This window comes from Culex quinquefasciatus, chromosome 3 (assembly GCF_015732765.1).
Source record: "Culex quinquefasciatus strain JHB chromosome 3, VPISU_Cqui_1.0_pri_paternal, whole genome shotgun sequence".
In the NCBI taxonomy this organism is placed as follows: domain Eukaryota; kingdom Metazoa; phylum Arthropoda; class Insecta; order Diptera; family Culicidae; genus Culex; species Culex quinquefasciatus.
In genome coordinates, this window is record NC_051863.1 from 71,486,536 (window position 1) to 71,504,454 (window position 17,919).

The following is a 17,919-nucleotide window of genomic DNA, read 5'->3' on the forward strand; positions in this document are numbered from 1 at the left end:
TACACGTTGGTGGACGAGTCCATCACGAAGTTGCTGAACGTCCGCGGCGCAGTTCAACCGCTGCGCATTATGTGGACCGCTGGAGTTTCAAGGCTGGAGAAACAATCGGAGAACGTCTGCCTGTCGATCTCTGCCAGAGGGGTGTCGACTCAGTTCCAGATCAAGAACGCCCACACCGTGAACGAGCTGAAGCTTCCGGAACAAACCGTGTGCTTCGCCGACGTCGTCAAGGAGTACAATCATCTGCACGATCTCCCGGTGGCAGATTACCGCGGCGCGCCGAAGATCTTGATTGGCTTGAAGGATCTGCACCTGTACGCGCCTCTCGAGTCTCGCATCGGCGGCGCTGGAGAACCAATCGCTGTAAAGTCGAAACTTGGATGGACGATCTACGGTCCCCACGAGAACAACGCGCCAGCAGCTGGATTCGTAGGTCATCATGCTTGTCACCAAGTCTCTAACCAAGACCTGCATGATCTCCTGAAGAACCAGTACCTCCTCGAGGAAACTGGCATCTCCATGGCGCTGCTGCCGGAGTCGGACGAGGACAAGCGAGCCAGGTCGATTCTGGAGTCAACGACGGTGCGGAAAGGAGATCGATACGAAACCGGCCTGTTATGGAAAGCGGACGACACAAGTTTCCCCGACAGCTACGTGATGGCGCTGAAAAGGTTGAAATCTCTGGAAAGAAAGCTGCTGAAGAACGACTCGCTGTACGACAACGTGCGGCGCCAAATCGTCGAGTATCAACAGAAGGGCTACGCGCACAAGGCCTCCCAGCAAGAACTGGCTGCGTGCGATCCGCGAAAGGTGTGGTACTTGCCGCTGAACGTGGTGACGCACCCCAAGAAGCCGGAGAAAGTACGCCTCGTGTGGGACGCGGCCGCTACTGTGGCGGGAGTCTCGCTCAACAGCCAGCTGCTCAAGGGGCCGGACATGCTGACGTCGCTTCCTTCCGTGATCTTCCGATTCCGTGAACGTCCTGTCGGATTTGGTGGTGATATCAGGGAAATGTATCACCAGCTGCGCATACGGAAGGAGGATACGAACGCCCAGAGGTTCCTGTTCCGGAACGACCCAACGGCCGAGCCTGAGGTGTACATCATGGACGTCGCCACCTTCGGGGCAACTTGTTCGCCGTGTGCCGCGCAGTTTGTGAAAAACAAGAACGCGGAGGAGTTCTCGAAGCAGTATCCCGAGGCGGCGAAGGCAATCGTGGAGAACCATTATGTCGACGACTACTACGACAGCGCGTCGACGGTCGACGAAGCGATTCAGCGGGCGAAGGAGGTCAGACTCATCCACTCGAAAGCGGGCTTCGAGATCCGCAATTGGGTGGCCAGTTCAAGCGAGGTTGTCAGCGCGCTGGGCGAGAAGGAAGCCGATCAGAAAGTTCACCTCAGCCAAAACAAGACGACCGGTTACGAACGAGTACTGGGCATTGTGTGGAACACGAGCACCGACGAGTTCTTGTTCTCGGCCGAGATGAGAGAGGATCTGGAGCGGTACTTGAAAGGAGAGCTGCGGCTCACGAAGCGGGTGGTGTCGAGCTGCGTAATGAGCCTGTTCGACCCTCAAGGTTTTCTGATCTCGTTCACGATCTTCGGGCGGATTTTGATCCAGGACTTGTGGCGGGCTGGCTGTGATTGGGACAAGGCGGTCGACGACGAAGCGTGGGAGAAATGGAAGCGCTGGGTGAGTCGCCTGCAAGAAGTTGAAGGCGTTCGAATCCCGCGGTACTACTTCCAGGGCGCGCACGATCTGAACTACGAGACGTTGGAGCTTCATGTGTTCTGCGACGCGAGTCAGTGCGCTTATGGTGCTGTCGCCTTCTTCTGGATTATGTCGTCGATGGGCCCAATCTGCGCGCTCGTGTCCGGGAAGTCAAAAGTGGCACCGCTGAAGCTGCTCAGCATCCCACGCTTGGAACTGCAGTCAGATGTGGTCGGCTCGAGACTCATGAACTTCGTGCAGGAGAACCACACCCTCAAGATTGCGGAACGATTCATCTGGTCAGACTCTGAAGTTGCTTTGTCGTGGATCCATTCTGACCAGCGAAAGTATAAGCAATTCGTTGCCTTTCGCGTCGGCGAAATTCTGACGCTGACCAAGCAGAGCGAGTGGCGGAAGGTACCATCAAAGCTGAATCTGGCAGACATGCTCACCAAGTGGGACAAAAAGCACAGTTTCGAGCCGGACGGGCCATGGTCACGAGCGCCGGAATTCATCGAAGAAGCCAAGAGACTGTGGGCCATCTCGAAGCAGCAGGTGCAGCTGAACACGCCCGAGGAGATGCGAGCGAGTGTGCTGTACCACAGCATCATTGTCACCGAGCAAATCATCGATCCTCACAACTTCTCTCGCTGGACGGTGATGGTAAGATCCGTGGCATGCCTGGCTCGATTTCGCTCCAATTGTCGCAGAAAAGCAAAGGGTTTGCCGATCGAAGCACTTCCTCTTTCGAAGGCGATGAAGGGGCTCGTGAAAAGGACCGTGCAAGCAGTTCCAGTCCCGCTGAAGAGGGAAGAATACCAGATGGCGGAAACATACTTGTGGAGATGGGCGCAAGCGGACTACTTCCCGGACGAGGTGACAACCCTTCTTAAAAACCTCGAATTCCCCGCGGACAAGAAGCTACCCCTGGAGAAGAGCAGCGTGCTGTACAAGCTGACCCCGTTCCTGGATGAGCAGAAAGTGATGCGAGTTGACGGTCGACTTGAGCGAGCTACCATGATTCCGTTTGAGGTTCGCTTTCCCGTCATCCTGCCCAAAGGTCATCCAGTGACAACGAAGCTGCTGGAGTACTATCACCAGAAGATGGGCCACGCGTACTTCGAGACGGCAATCAACGAGCTTCGGCAGCGTTTCTTCATCCCGAACCTACGAGCCGAGCTGAAGCGGGTGATGACGGCGTGCGTGAAGTGCAAGGTGGAGAAAAGCGTACCGGCGATCCCGAGAATGGCACCACTTCCAGTCCAGCGTGTGACTCCACATCAGCGGGCGTTCAGCTACACCGGGGTCGACTACTTCGGCCCAGTAGCAGTGACGGTCGGGCGGCGTTCCGAAAAGCGTTGGGTCAGCCTCTTCACGTGTTTGACCACGCGTGCCATCCATCTGGAAGTCGTGCATAGTTTGACCACACAGTCGTGCGTCATGGCTATCAGACGATTCGCTTGCCGGAGAGGAATGCCCATCGAGTTCTTCAGCGACAACGGCACGAACTTCCAGGGCGCGAGTAAGGAGATCGTACGCGTGGACGCGGAATGCAGAGAAGAGTTCACCGACGCCAGAACGAGCTGGAACTTCAACCCACCATCAGCGCCGCACATGGGCGGGGCCTGGGAGAGGCTTGTGAGGTCGGTCAAGGAAGCTCTGAAGGCGTTCGACGACGGGAGAAAGCTGACGGACGAAGTGTTGCTGACCAGTTTGGCGGAAGCGGAGGATCTCATCAACACACGTCCGCTGACGTACCTGTCAACCGAAGCAGGATCAACCGAAGCTCTCACGCCCAACCATTTCTTGCGAGGAGTGTCGACCAACGATGGAACTCAACGCGCGGAATCGACCAGTCCAGCCGAAGCTCTCCGAGACTGCTACAAGCGGTCGCAACTCCTTGCTGACTGCTTTTGGAAACGCTGGATTGCGGAGTACCTTCCAACCCTGAACCAACGGACGAAGTGGCACGCGGAGGCGGAGCCTATCGCGTGTGGAGATGTCGTCTACGTCGTGGAAGGCGCTAATCGCGGTAACTGGGTCCGGGGCATCGTGACGGAGGTCTTCAAGGGTGCCGATAGACGCATTCGGCAGGCGATGGTGAGGACATGCAGAGGAGAGCTGAAGCGGCCGGTGAGCAAACTGGCGGTGCTAGAAATCCAGGAGCGTAAAACTGGTGCGAAGGAGGCTCCACCCACCAGAGTTACGGGGCGGGGCGATGTTGGCACCGCGATGAACCATCCTAGCGCAGCACGTGAAACACGACAGGCAAAAGGGAACGCATAATAAGAACTCGGTGGCCGGAAAGGCGGTCCGCAACGAATAATCATGTGAACCGAGAGAATAGGGAAAAAAACAGTCCAGCTCTTGAACAAATAAGGCGTGTTCTAAAGATTTTTATAATATTTCGTTTTTCTCAAAAAGTTAAGCAAATTTCGGGTATATAATTGATTGTATAACTTCGGATAAGTAGGTAGGTCTCGCTTGTTGCCTGATTAGGGCCGATTTTGATTTATTTGCTCTCCAAAACTAGCTCTTACTTATCCACCACGTGAGACGTGTACTGGTCACGAAAGCAGGTCAATTTACCGTATAATTGAATAATTGAGCCTGTGAGTATGATTGGCTATTCACTTTATTTTAAAACTAATTCGAAATTTGTATTTATTAGTGGCAAACTAATGCCCAACAGCGAACATTAGCACTTACAGTGAGAAACAGGCGTAGGAGGAAAACTGTTCATGTAAGTGAATTTGTAACCTAAAATTTGATATTCTAAATGCTAAATAAATTGAACTATTTTAGTTTTAAGCTGCTACACTAGAAAGCTGCTTTAAAAATTCAGTTGTCCGTACCTGCTGGTCCGAACAGGGTGATTGGTCAGTATAATTAAATAATGGCATCAGTAGTGCGGTGCTTGTGTGGACGCTCAGTCCTGTTTTTTCGTGTTATTTTCCGTCTCTTTTGTGTCGCTGTTCGAGTGCATGGGGTGATTGGTCAGTATAATTAAATAATGGCATCAGTAGTGCGGTGCTTGTGTGGACGCTCAGTCTTGTTTTTCGTGTTATTTTCCGTCTCTTTTGTGTCGCTGTTCGAGTGCATGGGGTGATTGGTCAGTATAATTAAATAATGGCATCAGTAGTGCGGTGCCTGTGTGGACGCTCAGTCCTGTTTTTCGTGTTATTTTCCGTCTCTTTTGTGTCGCTGTTCGAGTGCATGGGGTGATTGGTCAGTATAATTAAATAATGGCATCAGTAGTACGGTGCCTGTGTGGACGCTCAGTCCTGTTTTTTCGTGTTATTTTCCGTTTCTTTTGTGTCGCTGTTCGAGTGCATGGGGTGATTGGTCAGTATAATTAAATAATGGCATTAGTAGTGCGGTGCCTGTGTGGACGCGCAGTCCTGTTTATTCGTGTTATTTTCCGTCTCTTTTGTGTCGCTATTTGTGTACATGGGGTGATTGGATTTCTTCTTCCTCTTTTTTCATTTATTTTTTGTTCGCGCGTTCGTTGGCCGATGAATTTTATTTTTGTTCTCTTTATATAGTTTTCGATAGAAACGATCCGATTTTTGTTTTTTGAGACAAGCAAGTCGTATTGCTGGATTAAGTCCTTTCCATATCATCGAGGATCGGAAGGCACGTCGACGGATATGTTTTAAGGCTTATGATATAAAATAATTTTAATGAATGAAGCCCTTCCTACATCACCGTTGATCGGAAGGCACGCCGACGGAGAATTTCTGGAGAATCGCGGTCGAATTAATACTATATTTAAATCCCTAGATAGGTATCTTTCCGCAGCCGGCTGCCTAAGATTTTTAAAATTTCAACCGATAAACAAATTGCTCATGGTCGCATCACCTACCACAGTGAATCCTGACCTCATACCCATCTTACTAACCCCTCAAAACTCATGTGATACTTTGTCGGAGACGCAGTCGATTTGGCGGTCCCATCACTCAAGTATCGGCTAACATTCCCATCCACTTCCCCGTGTCTTACCACTGGTCGTGGCCGGCGTCGGTATTGATCAGCACGATAGGGACCTTTGAAAATTGCGAAGGGGTGATGATTGGTTCCTACTTTTCATCTGTGGTCCACGGAGCAATGTTTGGGGGTCCTGGTCAATAACGAAGTAGCAGCTACGGGTAGACACCAATGCTATGCTATGCTATGCTATGCTAAATTGTCCAATTCGGGCGCCTTCCAGCAATTTTAAGGATTCAAATGGAGACGCATGATGCTTCAACGTTGTTGAGAAGCCAATCAATGTTACTCTCTCACTCACAGTGCAGGTTCGAAAAGCGCGCTATCAAGAGAGTGAGTGAGAGACAGAGCTTCGTAGTAGGCAGTTTTCCTCATTTCGCTCCCTTCTCTCATTCGGTAGAGCTTACAGAGAGGGATATTGGAGACTTCAATGATTTAGTGCCACGAACCTGAGATACTTTCCAGAAGCAAAATCATGAGAATCTGGGGTTTGTTTTCAATCGGTCCTGAGCGCCATTTGCACTAAGCAGCTTTCGACAATTTTTAGTGTAATTTACAAATGGTCAACTTAAAAACTGCATTAAATTGTTCATCTGTACGTCTTTTTAATGCGCTTTCCTGAAAAACAATGGGGACTATTTTGGTCACATACATACATACTAGGGTGGTCCAAATCCGGTTCCCGCGGGCTACCCTCTGAAATCAAAGAATGACCCATTTGGGTGGAGAGCTGGTTGGGACCGCCCCCCCCCCTTCGACAGAAACATTGTTCTAGATTTGTCAGAGGGGTCATTCACAAACACCGTTATCAAAAAAATTCCCATGCGTGTGCCCCCCCCCCTTCTGTCAGAGCCTGGTCACGCTACTGGTGTAATATCCAAATCGATTTTCCAGCACAGCACTTTTTCAGATCCTTTTGGTGTCCTAAACAACTCCCCCAAAGTTTGGGAACGATTGGTTTAGTCCTCGCTTTGCGCAAAGAGATTCAATTTTGTATGAGTATGTGGAAAAACTTTTTTTTTGGATTTTGATTTTTATAAAATTCACGTTTCACGCTATAATAAAACCGGATTCATATTCAGTTGCTCTGAAAGTTGCTCTAGGGTATTTTAACCATTAGTGGACCCCTTAGTAGAGCCGAGGCACATTTTTCACAAATTTTCAATATTTTAAGCACTTTTTCATAACTCTTTGTACAAAACAATGAAAACTGAAGTCTTTTAAACAATTTAAACTACTTGTTTCATCAGTTTATTTGTTTTTGAGCAGAAAAATAGCCATTTGAAAAAAAGTTTTTTTTGCCTGTTATGGACCCCCTTTTCCTATAGTGGACCCGGGTCCATAATCCGATTGTGGACCCGGGTCCACTATTTTTATACCAAATTTAACCGATATTTGATGTTTTGATGCATGGTGTAGGTCTAATGATTGATATAATGAATAAAAGATGGATTTGGCTCACTTTTCATCATAAACAAATATGTTTTGTTAACAAATTTGGCTTTAAACAACAAAAAACCTAACAGACATTTAAACCCATTTATTTCCGAAAAAGATCAGAGAAAACGTTTCAAAAATCACTGTAATTATAAAAAAAATAAAAAAAAAGTAATTTTGATGCACATTTTTTCATATTAATCACATAAATGGTTGACCGAAAACTAAACAATAGTTTTGTTTACATTTGCTGACAAAACCACGTATGTTTATTTAAAAAAATGTTTTGTTCTTGATTTATTATTATAAAATATCATTTCAAACTGCAATTATGATGCTTCAGTTAAGTACAATTGACCATAGTTTTGATTAATTATATTTTTTTACGTCTTCAGCATTTTTGGTATTTAAAAACGTGGGTTTTATAGAAAACCTAGATGTATTGGTATCAAAAGATCGGTAATTTTATGCCCTTTCCGATGCCACATAGGTTGACTTGTGAATTGTGGACCGGTTCGGATGCCGGCGGATTTTCCGACGACGTTATTCCGGGTTGGTACGAAATTCCAACGAAAAATCTATTCTATCGTTACAAAGACCCCCGAAACGGTGTTATACCCACTCCAGAATGTTTATTTAGCAATTTTATGGTAATATATTGACATTTAGTTAAATTGGAAGTTTGCAAAATTAAGATTTGATAAGTTTTATATAGAATTTCCAGAGTTATATAAACTTTTATACTAAGTAATTAGTAAACTTTATATTCAAACCAAATTATTTTTTTAATCAGTCAAGGATGCCTATTTGGAGTTGGGAGACTGGATTTATGGTGATTTGTCAACAAATAACTTTATTAATGCAAATTTTTCGAAAGGTGTACAAACTTATTTTGCACCTTTTTTTGATTTTTGTAATAGTATTTGTTATATAACTTTTTATAGAAAACATCCTTTCATGAGCTATTTGTAGCAAAATGTTCGGCATGAGTTTCTGAACAAAACGTAGTACTAGGTTTCTGTCAACATTAAATTGTTTACATGTTTCATCACAAAATGTGCATAGTGCCCAAGGGGTGTAAATACTTTTTTTACATACTGTATTGTATGTTTAAGAGAAACTTTTGCTTAAATACACAGTTTTCTTCATTTTTGAAGGTTTAATTAACAGGGGTCCACTTTTGGAACAGTTTGGATTTTCGTTGTCCTATATTGGACCCCCCTGATTTTTGCTCGAAAATGAGCAGTTCTTCGCTTTATTTTAGTAAAGTTCCTTAGAATTACATTATTTTCGTTGCCGTTTCCGTCTTTGTTGTCTCCCCGATTGTGTGTGTATTTCGATCCAGGCGGTTTCGCGTTTTCGCATTTTAGTTGGTTTTATCTTTCCTTAGTCGGCTGTCTAAGATTAAATCATTTATGCTAAACTCAACACCAAATAACCGGGAATAGTCTCATCCGCAAACTCCGACTGTTTGCCTTGAGAATGCATAATACATCACACTATTAAACAAAATTTATTGATTATTGGGTCGCATCATCATCCTCTATGTTGAATCCTGGCCATTACCCTTACCCACTAACAAAATCCCAAGTAGAAGTAGTTTTCCGGCACACGCGGGGGTGTGGATATCGTATAGAACCCACCCTTGGTAGCAGCCTGTGCTAACTAACATTCCCGTCCCATTCCCTCGAGATCTACAAACTGACATGGCGGGCGCCGTTGGTGGCCAACGACTGTTTCCTATTAGCAACGGCTCTAGTTTTGATGATCGTGATGTTTTATCTTTTCAGCGCATTCATGTATGCTGTTGATAAGGGAAACATCATTTGATCGTTGAAGCGTGTGACCGGTTGTGCTGATGGGATATTATGGTCCTGTTCAGCAACGGAGAAGGACAACCATGGGTGGTCTCTCATGCTCATGCTCATGCTCATGCTAAAGTTCCTTAGAATTACATTATTTCGACTAGCTGAAGTTAAATAATCAGTCAAAAAATGATTGAATAGTTAATTCAATCATAAAATATAAATGCAGTTTTGTTGTGAAAACGCTAGTGGCCATGGCTGATTTCAGATGTCGAACTCAAAACACTTATTTTGGTAAAAAGGACAATTCAATATCAGTCAACATTGATTTAAATGATGCTGAACATGCCAAATAAAAGATTTGCATGTAACAACACGCTTGAAATTGTGATTTTATTGAATTTTTCATCAAAAACCCTTCAGAGGGTCCACTATAGGAAAGGGGTCCACTAATGGATAACGTACCCTACAACTTTGCCGAAGAGAACTCAACCCCCGGTGGTTGGTCGCTTTTTCGTTTGACACTTTTTTAGTTTGTACCCCGTTAAATGGCCAAAGTCAAACTAAAAAGTGACGAACTGTCACTTTTTACACGGCGCTTACGCACACTATCAAAACAAGCGTTTGGTAGTTTGTGTGACCTCCGTGTAAAAAGGGTGTCAAACTAAAAAGTGACCCCATTCGTTTGACAACAGTTGGTGTCAAACCATCGGGGTTTGAGTGTATGTAGCTAGCTTGCCTTGTATATTAGGAAACGTGCATATAAATTTTTCAATTGCACAAAATGCACAAAAATTGATTCCGGCCGAAAATCTTATGACGTCATTCAATTTTCTTTAAAAATGCAGTCGAGTTTTGCTTTATCATTTTTTGTTTCCGAAATTCCATTCATTTTCAAATTGAGGAGTATTTAAATATTGACGAAAATTGCAAAACTTTGGGACAACGCCAAAATGAAGAGGAGCAGTTCTCTAGGATTTCGGTCATTCGATTTTTTTTGTATTTTTTAATCCGACTGAAACTTTTTTGGTGCCTTCGGTATGCCCAAAGAAGCCATTTTGCATCATTAGTTTGTCCATATAATTTTCCATACAAATTCGGCAGCTGTCCATACAAAAATGATGTATGAAAATTCAAAAATCTGTATCTTTTGAAGGAATTTTTGATCGATTTGGTGTCTTCGGCAAAGTTGTAGGTATGGATACGGACTACACTGGAAAAAATAATACACGGTAAAAAAATTGGTGATTTTTTATTTAACTTTTATCACTAAAACTTGATTTACAAAAAACACTATTTTTAATTTTTTTATTTTTTGATATGTTTTAGAAGGCATAAAATGCCAACTTTTCAGAAATTTCCAGGTTGTGCAAAAAATCACTGACCGAGTTATGAATTTTTAATCAATACTGATTTTTCAAAAATCGAAATTTTGGTCGTAAAAATTTTTCAACTTCATTTTTCGATGTAAAATCAAATTTGCAATCAAAAAGTACTTTACTAAAATTTTGATAAAGTGCACCGTTTTCAAGTTATAGCCATATTTAAGTGACTTTTTTGAAAATAGTCGCAGTTTTTCATTTTTTTAAATTAGTGCACATGTTTGCCCAGTTTTGAAAAAAATATTTTTGAAAAGCTGAGAAAATTCTCTATATTTTGCTTATTTGGACTTTGTTGATACGACCTTTAGTTGCTGAGATATTGCAATGCAAAGGTTTAAAAACAGGAAAATTGATGTTTTCTAAGTTTCACCCAAACAACCCACCATTTTCTATCGTCAATATCTCAGCAACTAATGGTCCGATTTTCAATGTTAATATATGAAACATTTGTGAAATTTTCCGATCTCTTCGAAAAAAATATTTTTGGAATTTTCAAATCAAGACTAACATTTCACAAAGGCCAAACATTCAATATTACGCCCTTTTAAAATGTTTGTCTTGATTTGAAAATTCCAAAAATATTTTTATTTTTTAAAAATAGTGTTTTTTTGTAAATCAAGTTTTAGTGATAAAAAGTTAAATAAAAAAATCACCAAATTTTTTTTTACCGTGTATTATTTTTTCCAGTGTAGTCCGTATCCATACCTACAACTTTGCCGAAGACACCAAATCGATCAAAAAATTCCTTCAAAAGATACAGATTTTTGAATTTTCATAAATCATTTTTGCATGGACAGCTGCCGAATTTGTATGGAAAATTATATGGACAAACTAATGATGCAAAATGGCTTCTTTGGGCATACCGAAGGCACCAAAAAAGTTTCAGCCGGATTAAAAAATACAAAAATTAAAATTGAAGAAAAAAGACCGATTTCGTAGAGAATTGCTCAGAGGTGGCCCGATTATGCTGAAATTCAGAATTCTTGCTAGTTTTGATAGTATAAACAGCTCCGTCGAATTTGAGAATAATCAGAAAAAGTTGATTTGGAATTTGTACTTTTTTGTGTACAGTATGTTTATCATTTTACCTGATTTTACCAGGAAGGTGCTGTGTCCTATCCCTCGCCTAGACCAGACCAAAATCCATGATAAAGCTGACAGACCAAATCTGTCAGACCAAGACTGTCAGACCAAAGAGCAAAAAGTAAACAATCTTGGTCTTCGACGTAGGTGCACACAAATCAACAAAAGAAAATTTGAAAAAGATTTTATTTTTCCAATTCAATGACTGGGTTTGGACTGCAAAATTGAATGGACGTCAGAAAATGATTAAACAGTGCGGCGTCCTGTACACCGACAATTAAATAAGCAGTTAAAAGCCTTATTCTTCCACTTTAATTTTTGATCGCATTTTCGGTTTACACCTGAAAAATCTTGAAATTATTTATACGGATTTGTGACTCGTCTCTTTCCACCATTCCCTTGGATTTTACGGTGCTAGCACTTTTGTGGGAATGAACTCACCATCCATGTCATCGCAATAAGAAAAGAGAAGCTGTCAACTCAGAAAATGAATCATCAGAGAGAAACGTGCTCTCAATAGGCGTACAAATTCATCGCAAACAATATTTTGAATTTCGTTCATACGGTGTAGAAAATTCAAAAGAAATTCTAATATTTAAGTTAAAATTTTAATAATTTTCGTTTGAAAAGGCAGCATGCTTGACCTAGCCCATCTTGTCGAAAAGTATGGTGAGATTTTGACCATACCACCTGCACCTGTTAAGTTTATAAAATTGGTGGATGCTGAATCGGATGTAAGGAAATTTTAAGCACACATATTTCTTGTTTAATCTATTAACTACAATATCATGTTTTTAGGAAGAAAAACCCAATAATTACCACCTGCAGTCGAGCTGCATTCAACCTTTTTGCGCCACCAGAGTCTTCCAATACAAAATCTCGAACCATACAATCATCGCTCAAGGGGAGGACATCAAAACGGTTTATGACGTCGTGCTGACCACGGCTTCCGAAGTCGACTATCGTTGGACACCGGGCGATACCGTTGGTATACTGACAAGAAATTTAGATGAAGATGTGGACAGTTTGGTTGATCACTTGGAACTGCAGTCTATCCAACACAAGCTCTATCGCGTTGAGGTTGATCCTGCTACGAAGAAAAAAGGTGCTAAAGTTCCAGTTTACATCCCCAAATTGGTTCCATTGAGGAAGCTTTTTGCCGAGTGTCTCGATTTGAAGTCGATTCCAAAAAAGGTAGCTAATTCTGCTCAAATTAAACAACTTTCAACAACATTCATTCATGATTTTAGCTCTTCATTCGAGCTCTCCTCGATTTCACCGAAGATGACGCAGAAAAACGACTCCTTTCCGTGCTCTGCAGCAAGGATAGTTCTGCCTTTGACGATGTGGTCCTCAAGACAGGAATGAGTTTCCTCACGTTGCTCCAGAACGTCCCCAGGTGCAAACCTCCAGTGTCGGTTCTGATCGAACATCTTCCTCGCCTCATGCCTCGGCCTTACTCGATTGCCAACGCTCATGGCGAAGGTGGAAAAGTTAGAATTTTATTTTCAATATCCGAGGCTTGTCCAGGGTTGACGACCTCATTTCTTCGCAGCTGTTGTGATACTAATGATCCAGTGTTTCTGTACTTTCGAAGCACGACCCATTTTAGCTACAAGGAGGACGACCTGATCAAGGATATCGTCATGATCGGGGTTGGCACGGGAATTGCTCCATATCTGGGAATCCTAGAACATCGAAGAAACTCAAAAGAAGCAGGGTCACTCGGAAAAGCTTGGCTTTTTGCAGGATTTCGGCACGAGGAAACGAGCTATCTTTGTCGAGATGAACTCTCCCGCTGCTTAAAGGAAAACATTCTGAACGATCTATCTGTGGCATTTTCGCGGGACCCAAACGCACACTGCCGTTACGTTCAGGATCAGCTGGAAGCGAGCAAGGAACGGCTCGTGCGGACGCTTTGCGATTCGGACGGGAAGTTGTACGTGTGTGGCGATGGGAAAATGATGCTTCCCCAAGTTGAGGAGAAAATTGGCAAAATTTTGGCCGATGTTTTGTGTATATCTGACGAGCAGGTGAAAGCACTGATCAAGGAGTGGAAAACGAAGCATAAGTACATTGAGGATGTTTGGTTGTGACATTTGTTTTTTAGTTTGTTATAAATTGTTTACAGAAAAATAAACAAAAAAGCATCTTACTTATTCGTTATCTAGTATAAACCAAAAAAAAGTTCTAACCGATTCAAACCCAGCACTAACAGTAAGGACTGGTGCCTTAGCCCACTCGGCCATCAGACCGATGAAAATGTGTAAGGATAAACACATATATCAGCTTGACATTTCGGTCAAGTAGATTTCCCATACTGATGGGCTACATATTTCAGGGCGTAAAATTACATAAAATATTTATATTACACCCAGCACTTTTACACGCAGCTGGATTACTACTTTTTTAGCTGTGATGTGATTCTTGTTTGCAATTTAGTTTACCAAACATGATGAAATTTTGTATACATTTTCAATGATTTAAGAATGAAGTGCAAACTGTTTTGAAAAATGTTTCTTATTTTGAAACAAAACCTCCAATGCATATTAAATGTATGAAAAAAAACACACCATTTCACACATATATTGCAAATTCTTCAAATTTGTGTGTAAAAAAACTATTTTAGTATTTTTAAATTAGATATTTTGAAATGAATTAGTACTTAAACTTTTGAGTAGCTTCATTATCAAAAATATGTTTTCAGTAACATTTTGGTAAATCTGAAGAAGTATATTTAAAATAGATATCGACGGTTGTCGCCCACAAAATTATCGTATTTCGATAGCATTATATTTATCGAACCACGATACAGTTTTTGTTTAACACTGGAACGCCCAACGCATGTCCAACTTACACGGACGCCCAAGCCTCCCAAAAAAGGTGGAACGGCAACTTCAACTCGCTGGTTCTCGGGCATTACTCAACCAATCGGGACGGTTCTTGTTTCCAGTGATTTGTAAGAATGTCTAGATGATCCTAAAATTTTGCAGAACTTGATTTGAACAAATCTGTAATTTCTGCGACCGAAAACATCGTTCCACCTTTTTTTAAACGACTGCCTCCGCGGAATTTTTGGCGATTTTTTTTTACACGCGAAAAAAAGAGTTGGAACGATGTTTTTGATCGCAAAAATTACAGATTTGGTCAAATTAGGTTCTGCCAAGTTCTAGAATCATCTAGACATCCTAACAAATCACTGGAAAGAAGAATCATCTTGATTGGTTGAGTTATACCAGAGAGCCATTGAGTTGAAGTTACCGTTCCAACTTTTTTGGAGCCTTGGGCGTTGGAATGTTAAACAACCCTTATTGTAATACAACTGTACTGATGTATAATGAATTTTACAAAGCTTTTTTCATTGGAATTGCCATTTAATTTTGTTGCCCTTTTGACCCCACTACTCAGGTTACTCAGGTTCTAGTTTTTTCCCTATATTTGATAATTAAGATTGAATGACTTTTTAAAAGTCATTATCCTGTATTTTCAATTGATCATTTGCCTTCCTCACCTGAGGTAAGGCTATAATACTGCTCGGAAAATGAACTACTTTTAGAAACGTCGTAGACCCACCTTCATGCATACACATGTATGTACCTATCGACTTAGAATCGAAAACTGAGCAAATGTCTGTGTGTATGTGTGTGACCAAAATTCTTACTCAGTTTTCTCAGCACTGGCTGAACCGATTAGACTCGGTTTAGGGTCCCATACGTCGCTATTGAATTGTTTGAAGTTTCGAGAAGTAGTTCAAATGTTATGTATAAAAATGTGTTTTAGCAAATATCCGGATCTAACTTAAATGTATGTGTCCAAAAGACCAAAACATTGATAATCTGGCAACCCTGTCTCGAGTTATGACCACTTAAGTGATATTTATGTAGTTGTTCGAAACCGGATCTCACTTAATGTAAAGACTTCCATTATTGTCATGATTTTTCGTTCAAAGATACAGTTAAACCTCGCATATGCAACTCATATGGGGGTTTCTTATGCGAAGCACGCATATGCGAGGTACAGGGCTTATGGGATTTTGGCTATATGGGAGACATGGCCTATATTGTTATAAAAAATCATCTTAACTATGCAAATTTATAGTGTTTTGGAATCATTATGAAGTCAGCTATACAACTACACCAAATTTACAAGGTTTACGATGTTCTAGGTCATCCGAAACTTCCTCAAGTTAAGGCTTATGTGTTCACCGCCGTACAAGTATGAGGTAGCGATTGTGACTGTGGTTTTTGGCCGATGGGTCTACCGCCGTAACAAGATAGAGGTCAGTGGTTTTTGACCTCAGATCATATCCAGGTAGCCTCAGGGAGGTTCAGGGACTAGTCTACCGATGTGTGGTGATGTTCTGGGTCTTCTGTAGAGTCCCACGAGTTACGACCGATGGGTCTACCGCCGTAACAAGATAGAGGTCGGTGGTTTTTGAGCTCAGATCATATCCGGATAGCCTCAGGGAGGTTCAGGGGCTAGTCTACCGATGTGTGGTGATGTTCTGGGTCTTCTTTAAGATCCCGGGAGTTACGTCCGATGGGTCTATCGCCGTAACAAGATAGAGGTCGGTGATTTTTGACCTCTGATCATATCCGGATAGCCTCAGGGAGGTCCGGGGACTAGTCTATCGATGTGGTGATGTTCTGCGTATTCTGTAGAGTCCCGGGAGTTACGGCTGATGGGTCTACCGCCGTAACAAGATAGAGGTTGGAGGTTCTAAGTCATCTGTAGAGTTCTGGGAGTTACGGCCGGAAGATCTACCGTTGTTAAAAGGCAGAGGTCGGTAGTTTTTGACTTCACAACATACCGGATAGCCTCAGGGTAGGAGGTTCTAAGTCACCTGTAGAGTTCTGGAAGTTACGGCTGGAAGATCTACCGTCGTTAAAAGGTCGGTAGTTTTTGACTAGTTCAGGGACTAGTCTTCCAGAATGTGGTGATGATCGGGGTCTTCTAAAGAATTCTAGGAGTTACGGTCCATTAGTTTACTGCCGTAACAAGACAAAGGACGTAAGTTTTATAACAGGCTCATCCGGATACCTTCAGCGAATTTTGGAGACTCTGGAGTTACGGCCTTAGTGTCCGTAACCCCAGGAACTCTACAGATGACCTTGAACATCTTGAGATATACGTTTACTAGTCTCCGAACCTCTTTGAAGCTATCCGAATAGAATCTGAGGTCAAAAACCTCCGACCTCTATCTTGTTACGGCGGTAGACCAATCGGTTGTAACTCCCGGGACTCTACAGAAGACCCAGAACATCACCACATATCGGTAGACTAGACCCTGAACCTCCCTGAGGCTATCTGGATATGATCTGAGGTCATAAACCACTGACCTCTATCTTGTTACGGCGGTAGACCCATCGGTCGTAACTTCCGGGACTCTACAGAAGACCTAGAACATCACCACACATCGGTAGACTAGTCCCTGAACCTCCCTGAGGCTATCTGGATATGATCTGAGGTCAAAAACCACTGACCTCTATCTTGTTACGGCGGTAGACCCATCGGCCGTAACTCCCGGGACTCTATAGAAGATTTAGAACATCACCACATATCTGTAGACTAGTCCCTGAACATCCCTGAGGCTATCTGGATATGATCTGAGGTCAAAAACCACTGACCTCTATCTTGTTACGGCGGTAGACCCATCGGCCGTAACTCCCGGGACTCTACAGAAGACCTAGAACATCACCACATATCGGTAGACTAGTCCCTGAACCTCCCTGAGGCTATCTGGATTTGATCTGAGGTCAAAAACCACAGTCACAATCGCTACCTCATACTTGTACGGCGGTGAACACATAAGCCTTAACTTGAGGAAGTTTCGGATGACCTAGAACATCGTAAACCTTGTAAATTTGGTGTAGTTGTATAGCTGACTTCATAATGATTCCAAAACACTATAAATTTGCATAGTTAAGATGATTTTTTATAACAATATAGGCCATGTCTCCCATATAGCCAAATTCCCATAAGCCCTGTACCTCGCATATGCAACTCTTACGACAAAACCGAATCAGGTGGAATGACTCGTATATGCAAAGTTGCATATACGAGGCGCTCTTATGCGAGGTTTAACTGTATAAATTTTGCGTAGCTTTCAATATTTTGATAAAATTCCTTCAACTAGTTGTTTAGAATAGTGCCCTACACATGCTGATTCCTTTTGGTAAAGATTTTCCCATTCCTTGTAAAGTTATGGAAATCGTCATTAATCAATTATTGCCAACAGGAACGTCGATGATTGTACCACAAAATTATATAAATTTTGAAACACAATTGCTTTAGATCAAAAATTCCTTCAGTGGCTTCAAGAAGGCAATAACCGGCACATGCTGATTCATTTTGGTGCAGAAATTCGTTAAATTGAATTTAATACAGAATATTTTATAGTGTTTTTTTTTTCTTTTTTTTCCGGATCTAAAAAAAATAGATGAAATTTGTGTTCAAACGTATGTGTCCCATCATGTCACCCATTGTTTGTAAAGAGTGAGGAATGCACCAAC

The 17,919-nt window shown here is 42.5% G+C and overlaps 2 protein-coding genes across 2 annotated transcripts; both read left to right on the forward strand.

Annotated features, from left to right (window-relative positions):
• The first annotated feature begins 69 nt into the window (after nucleotides 1–69).
• LOC119768993 lies at nucleotides 70–3,999 on the forward strand. The gene has a single exon (XM_038260863.1). It carries the CDS (start codon nucleotides 70–72, stop codon nucleotides 3,997–3,999), a length of 3,930 nt encoding a protein of 1,309 aa, XP_038116791.1.
• Nucleotides 4,000–11,919: 7,920 nt separating this feature from the next.
• On the forward strand, nucleotides 11,920–13,564 carry LOC6037559 (methionine synthase reductase). Its single transcript, XM_001847405.2, has 3 exons — nucleotides 11,920–12,141; nucleotides 12,206–12,601; nucleotides 12,658–13,564. Exons 1-3 carry the CDS (start codon nucleotides 12,043–12,045, stop codon nucleotides 13,501–13,503), a joined length of 1,341 nt encoding a protein of 446 aa, XP_001847457.2. The 5' UTR covers nucleotides 11,920–12,042; the 3' UTR covers nucleotides 13,504–13,564.
• The last annotated feature ends 4,355 nt before the right edge of the window (nucleotides 13,565–17,919 follow it).

Coding starts and splice junctions, on each gene's coding strand:
- LOC6037559 (XM_001847405.2), top strand. CDS start 12,043: ATGCTTGACCTAGCCCATCTTGTCGAAAAGTATGGTGAGATTTTGACC. Junction 12,142..12,205: donor TGGTGGATGCTGAATCGGAT/GTAAGGAAATTT, acceptor TCATGTTTTTAG/GAAGAAAAACCCAATAATTA. Junction 12,602..12,657: donor TGAAGTCGATTCCAAAAAAG/GTAGCTAATTCT, acceptor TCATGATTTTAG/CTCTTCATTCGAGCTCTCCT.
- LOC119768993 (XM_038260863.1), top strand. CDS start 70: ATGTGGACCGCTGGAGTTTCAAGGCTGGAGAAACAATCGGAGAACGTC.